This window comes from Ipomoea nil, unplaced genomic scaffold (assembly GCF_001879475.1).
Source record: "Ipomoea nil cultivar Tokyo-kokei standard unplaced genomic scaffold, Asagao_1.1 scaffold0317, whole genome shotgun sequence".
NCBI lineage: Eukaryota > Viridiplantae > Streptophyta > Magnoliopsida > Solanales > Convolvulaceae > Ipomoea > Ipomoea nil.
In genome coordinates, this window is record NW_017616745.1 from 6240723 (window position 1) to 6248214 (window position 7492).

The following is a 7492-nucleotide window of genomic DNA, read 5'->3' on the forward strand; positions in this document are numbered from 1 at the left end:
GTTCTTGTAGACAATTGCCAAACAAGAATCTATGGGGCTGGCAAATATCCCAATTGTTACACCATAGAATAAGGTTCATATTGCATTGTGAACCCTGATACAAAAATTCTGTACCTTCAGTTAACACATTCTGTACATGTAAACAAATAACTTCATAACATGTACAGAAATACAGAATGTGTCAACTATAGATACAGAATTGAAAGGTAATAACTTGATAATTGCTGACACATAATATTAAAGTTACATGTACAGAAACTATCAACTACAAGTACAGAATGTGTCAACTATAGATACAGAATCTGAAGGTTATTTTTGGACCAGGGTCTACAAGGTAGACCCTAGTCCATGGTATAATTTGCCCAAATATCCCATAACCAATATTTCTGTGCAACTTAGAAGTTAGAAACCATAGAAATGAGCCATAAGGTGCAGATGGTGAAAGAAAACAACAGAAAAAAAAAAAAAAAAAGCAGAATATGATCAATATGGACTTCAGAATTTCACAATACAGGAGAGGCTAAAACTTTGATATGTTATGTAAGAATGAACAATGTAATACTGGGGGGGGGGGGTATTGTTTTACCTCATTGATCACTATTCACTAATATGCCTAAAAGCCAAATCCAGCAGCCTTGTCATTTGGCCTGCTTGGAAATCAGATAATGCAAACTCGACAAAATGCAATTGTAAATGTAACGAAATGAAACGATAGATCTTAATGTCGTTCCTCAATTAAAAACCTCGTAAAATTTCTCGATGACAAGTAGCCCCGAGTCGATGGACTCCAATGGATCTTTACGGAGTCTGTGTCTCAAGCAGTTAGGGATTACCGTTGCGATATCCTCAGCAGTTACTTCGTTTCTTCCTTTCAGCGAAGCCAATGCTCTTGCAGCCCGGTTCGTGACTATATCGCCCCTCAACCCGTCAACGTTCAATTCAGCGCAGACCTTAGAGATTTTGACACGGAGATCATGGTCAATCGTAACGGAAGAAAGGGAGTTCCTAGCCGAGGCGATTTGGTCCTGGAGCTTCTCTTGCTCGGCCTTGTAAGATTCCCGGAATTCCTTGGGATTCCTATCGAACCGAGCTCTCTCCTCGACGATCTTTACTCGCAGTTCTGCATCCCGAACCGTTCCCACTTGTGCATGCATTCCAAACCTATCGAGAAGCTGCGGCCTAAGCTCCCCTTCCTCGGGGTTTCCAGAGCCAATAAGGATAAACCGAGCGGGATGCGAAATCGAGATTCCCTCTCTCTCCACCGTGTTCCATCCCGAGGCAGCAGAATCCAAAAGCACATCCACTAAATGGTCATCCAAAAGATTCACCTCATCGACATAAAGAATCCCTCTATTAGCTTTAGCAAGAAGCCCGGGCTCGAAAGCTTTTACGCCCTCGGTGAGAGCCTTCTCGATGTCGATCGTCCCACAAACCCGATCCTCGGTAGCGCCAAGTGGCAGGTCAACCATGTTGATTTTGGTCAGCGCCACGGGAAGGTCTTCACCCGTCGTAATCTTCTCTCGGATTTCGACACTCATTACCTCGGGATCATCTGGGTCCGAGTTGAACGGATCACCAGCAACTACTTTGATTTCGGGAAGTAAATCTACCAACGATCGAACCGTAGTGGACTTCCCAGTTCCCCTATCGCCCATAATCATTACGCCTCCAATCTTTGGGTCAATCACGTTGAGCAAAAGACATAATTTCATCTCATCTTGTCCTACTATAGCAGAAAAGGGATAAACTGGCCTGCTTTCACTAGCTGCAAGCTTCTTAGCCTGTAATTTCAGAAAGATACAAACTTCATATAAGAACATACAAATCTAGCATCAAGTTGGATACAAACTAAACCAAGATCCCAGTTTTTCAGAATTACTCTCCTTATCCATAAGAAATAGGCTTTGCAAACAAATTTGTGAGCAATAACACCAACTAAAACTAGTTCCTTTAGTTAATTAAACTCAAAGGAATCACAATTTAAAAGCAACCTCTGAAAGCCTAGTAGCCAAGTTCACGCAAATTATATCGTGGACCTTGGTCCAAAACAAGGTCGTTTTTGTCAAAATTCCTGTTTTTTTTTTTTTTTTTTTCCTTCTTTTCCCTTTACACCGTTAAGGGTGTTAATCATTTATATGTTCAGAAACTCAAAGCTTAATGTTCAGAAATTAGACACTATGCATTCATAAACTCAAAGCTTAGTTTAATGTTCAAAAACTAGACACTATATGTTCATAAACTCAAAGCTTAGTTTAATGTTCAAAAACTAGGCACTATATGTTCATAAACTCAAAAGTTAATGTTCATAAATTAGATACTATAGCATTCACTCTCTTACATGTTCAGAAACTCAAAGCTTAATGTTAAACTAAACATTATATGTTCAAAAACTCAAAACTTAATGTTAAGAAACACGTTCGACAGTTTTTGGAAAATGAAACGGCACCCCCATTAATCATGACAGCTGAAACGCCGTTGTTTTGGACCAAGGTCCATTAATCATTGTTCAGAAACTAGACACTATATGTTCAGAAACTCAAAGCTTAGCTTAATGATCAGAAACTAGACAATATATGTCCAGAAACTCAAAGATTAATGCTCATAAATTAGATACTATAGCATTCACTATGTTACATGTTCATAAGAAACTAGACACTATATGCTCATATACTGAAAGCTTAATGTTCATAAAATAGTATGTTTCGATTTTCGAAACTCAAAGGTTAATGTTCAGAAACGCGTTTCGCACAGTTTTTGAAAAACGAAACCACAATGCAATAATCATGACAGCAGAAACACTGTAGTTTTGGACCAGAATCCACCTTGCAGGGTGTACCAAAGCGAATTGCAATTCATAAAATTGTCAGCATTGTATAGCAAAAGGCACATAAAATGATCATAAACAGGGACACCCATATCAAGAAAAGATTCATACCCGTTCTTGAGCAGGGGTAGCTTCAGTGGCAACATTTGAAATTGAAACATGGAATTGAGGCCTCCCCTTGTTCACTGGCAACCCAATCCCTCCATAGAACTTCCTCCCCACACTCAACCCTGCAGTCAATCCAAAGATAAACAAAAACCCATTAAATCAAAGCAAATCCCCAAATACCCAGGACACCACCAAACCCAAAAAAGGAGGAATCACACATCAAGAAGATCCAAGAAATGGGCTTTTTCACACATACCTGATGAAGGGGAGAGGGAGAAGATGGAGGACTTGGAGGGGTGAGAAGACAAAGGTTTAGAAGCAAGAATTGCCAGTGTAGAAGAGGAAGTTCCTCCAAGAAGAGCAGCCATAGCTAAAGAATGACTGGTTTCAGTGAGTGAAGGTTTTAAAGAATGAATGTTTGGTGTTGAGCAAAGCGACTTGGCATTGAGTGTTTGGAGGACTACTGGTTACAGTCTGTGATGGGTTTTGGCCTTTTGGGGTTCTCAGGATAAGAAGATAGATTTCCAATTTTTCCATGATTTTTTTTTTTTTTTTTTAAGTTTATTTATAGGAGTTCTTTATCGGATTTCCAGAATTTTAGGTCATTATAATCGTACTTTTGGCTATAATCCAATGCGATTCGCGCATGTTAGTTATAATGGGGTTTGAATTCAATGGATGGGATCTTGAGTAGAACCCCATCTAGGCATCTAGCTAACAAGTTTTTCAAAAATTATTATTATTTAAAAAAAAAAAAAGAATAAAAAAAGGAGAGAATTGGAAGCTGATTTTTTTTTTACCATTTTTAATGACATAGCCTTCTTTAGTAAAATACTTAGTTAATTTTAGCTTGTTTGACCACTATTAACTGTTTGACTTGATTAAACAACTAATATGAGTATTTTATTAATTAGTTTTTTGTAATAACTTATTGTTTCAAAACACTAAAATTCAAAAAACAACTCAAAGTAACTTTTTCGATCAGCGTTTTTAAAAAAGTTATTTTGTATGTAATCAGGTATCAGCTAGCTAACAGCTAATTAACAAACATTTTTCTATAATCAGCTAATGTTATCAACTAGTCAAACTCACTAATTCAATCAACTAACAATTATTTACCAAACACCCCATAATCTATCATCTATACTAATAAGATATTAAGAGCTAAAGAAACTTAGGCCTATAATGGGGGTCAAATTTTTTAATCAAATGAATGACTCAGATTGAAAGATTTTAATTTTTCCTTGAGATTTCTTAATTTATCATTAATGAATATGATTATACGTTAACTTTTCTGTTAAATATTATCTTTTCTTTGTTAATTTCTGTTAGTTCACCGTTAACTTACTCATTGATTTCAATAAGAAAGGTCTTAGGTTCGAACCTCATCCTAATCAAAGTTTGCATAATCAGTACTCTATTTTACTCTTATTAAATTAACTAATTTTTCTACGCGCTTTGCGCGAATAGGATAATGCCCAATACTTATTTTTAAATAAGTATTTCAAAGTATATTAATGAAATATTATATAGAAGATGTTCATGCATAAGTAAATAAATGTTGAATTTGTTTATTTAAATCGGTAATTTAAAGTATATAAATGCAAGATAATATATGAGAGGTTGATTATATATAACTGTCACAAAAATAAATGTTTGCAACTTTGTAATAACTCTAATCTAAGTACTAAGTCTAAAAGCGATAGTCTAAATAAATACTCTTTTTTGGTTTAAATTTTTCTAATTCTCTTTTGGGTAGCATTGTTATTGTTTTCATCTTCAGTACATGTCTTTATTATTATTATTATTTTTGTTATTGGTAGTGTGTCATGTACAATTGGGTTATTGGTGGTATCATAGAAGGATTCATCATGCAATGAGATTATGGAGTATGAAGTTTTAGATTTGTTTTGTTGTGTATATGACTGAGATCTTAGTTGTGCTATAAACTATTTATCTTACAAACACATGTTGATATTTGGTAGTAGTAGTTTTCCCCTACATGTTTCATGTGGTGTGAGACATCTAATTCTAAATTAATTAAATGCGTATGTATTTTTTTTTTTTTTTTTGTTGTAGTTACTAATTTATTTTTTAATTTAAGTAATAAGAGCAATAAAGTGGGCAAATTATGTTGTGGAACCGTGTCCACCTTGCAAGGTGGACACGGTTCTAAAATTGTCTATAATTATGAATATATAGTTCAAAAATTATAAACATATAGTTCTATAATTATGAACATAGAGTGATAGAGGTGTGAACATAATTATGAACATATAGTTCTGTAATTATGAATATAGAGATTCAATAATTGTGAATATGAAGTTAAAAAATTATGAGTATATACCTTTATAATTATGAACATATAGTTCAGTAATTATGAACATAGAGTTCTGTAATTGTGAATATAGAGTTCAATAATTATGAATATGAAGTTCAGTAATTATGAACATAGAGTTCAGTACATGTCCTTTTTTTTTCTTTTTTTTTTTCTTTTTTTTATTATTTTTATTATTTATTATTATTATTTTTTATTTTTTTTATTGGTAGTGTGTCATGTGCAATTAGGTTACTGGTAGAAGTATAGAGGGATTCATCATGCAATGAGATTAGGGTGTAGTAAGTTTTAGATTTGCTGTATATGACTGAGATTTTAGTTGTAATATGAACTCTTTAACGTACAAACACCTATTGATATTTAGTAGTAGTAGTTTTTTTCCTACATGTTTCATGTGTTGTGAGATGTGTGTCGTAGGTAATCATGTAAAAGTATTGAACAAAATATTAATATTTATTATATTTGTATAAAATACTTGATAAATAAATGAATAAATAAATAAATAACATATTTATTTATTTATTTATTTATCAAGTATTTTATACAAATATAATATTCATAATTCATAATATATGTTTAACAATTATGCCAACTATGCTTGGGATGGGGTTCGAACCTAAGACCTTATATAAATTAAGAGTATGTTAAGAATAATAAATAGTTAACGGAATATTCCGTTACTAAAGTTTAAACTAACGGAATTTAGGGTTATTTAAGGGAAGAAAATAATATAATAGAGGGTAAATAAGGAAAATCATTAAAAGATACTAAAATCAAAATAATATGAACCATTCATTTTAAGAAACAATTAGTACCGACATTTTTTTTGTTCTAGTTAAGGGCCTAACATTATTCGCTCTTATTAAATTTGTAAAAAAAATAATTTAGTAGCAACAACAAAAAATAATACATATTCATTTCTTTAATTTCGAATTATGTGTCTACAATGTCTTTATTCAAAAAAATTATTTATTATCAATAAATTAAATAAGAGAAATAATTTCATTAGTTATATTGTCTTTATTTTTCTCCAATATAAAAATTCTTTACATTCAAATTCATCAATTGATTATATTCGCTACATTGTCTCTACAATGTCTTTATTTAAAAAAAATTATTCATTATCAACAAATTAATTAAAAGAAATAATTTCATTAGTTATATTGTCTTTATTTTTCTCCAATGTAAAAATTCGTTACATTCAAATTCATCAATTGATTATATTTACTGTATTGTCTATTATCTTTTTTGTGCACTATTTTTTAAATTTTTTTATATGTATTGGAAGGGGTGTACCCAAAGTAAACAAACAAGATCAGATATTACAAATATTACGCCAAACAGGAATTCCAGCTAAATCATCCTCTAATAGGCCTCTCACTTCCTCATGAGCAGTAGAGAGGAAACGCATTCCACCTTGCTGCCCTCTTGAATGTCTGGCAAGGTGATCTGCTATGCGATTTTGTTCGCGAGGAATAGCCAAAATCTGTCATTCTTCTAACCTGCTAAGTTCTCTTTTACATGCAGAAAGGATGTTATGCGCAGAGATAGTGGGGAACCTGAAAGCTTTCATGAACTCCACCACCTCAACCGAGTCTGTTTCGAATAATACCTTTTTGAAGCCCCCTGCAATTGCAAGTTGAATCCCTTTGAGGAGAGCCCACGCCTCGCCTTCCATAGGGGTGCAGTTTCCTATAGCATACATGAACCCCTGGATCCAAGCACCACTAGAGTCCCTGATGATACCTCCGCATCCCGCCTGAAGGGATGTTGGGGATACAGAGCCATCTACATTAATTTTAACAAAGTCTTCTGGTGGTTTTGTCCAACAAAGGTTTCTCCATGCCAACATGTCATCCGGTGCTTTAGGTCCTTTGGATCTTGCAAAAGCTTTATTAATCTCTTTGACTTGAGAGTTCAACATCACAATCTTGGCCTGTAAGGGAATGATTTTACTACTGAAGATAGCCTCATTACGCCACTTCCAAATCCACCACATTGTCACTGAAAAGGTGGTAGAGTCACTGTGAGGTCTTCTACCTCCTCCCGTAACCGAAATACCTCCATCGATCCAATTTATTAGTGGTAGGGATCTAAGCCTCTCATGGGTGTCTGGTAGTATTACCTTCCAAACTTCTTCAGCTGCTGGACAGAAACGCAAGACATGATCCGAGTCCTCAGTTCGGTCTCCACATAGCCAGCACTTGTCGTTGGAGGCCAGT

At 34.1% G+C, this 7492-nt stretch overlaps 1 protein-coding gene across 1 annotated transcript; it reads right to left on the bottom strand.

Moving 5' to 3' along the window:
- Positions 1–461: 461 nt before the first annotated feature.
- On the bottom strand, positions 462–3464 carry LOC109171296 (magnesium-chelatase subunit ChlI, chloroplastic). The gene is made up of 3 exons (XM_019320373.1): positions 3189–3464; positions 2936–3054; positions 462–1781 (listed from the first exon to the last, which is right to left on the bottom strand). The coding sequence occupies exons 1-3, from the start codon at positions 3298–3300 to the stop codon at positions 732–734; spliced, it is 1281 nt and encodes a 426-aa protein (XP_019175918.1). The 5' UTR covers positions 3301–3464; the 3' UTR covers positions 462–731.
- Between the last annotated feature and the right edge of the window lie 4028 nt (positions 3465–7492).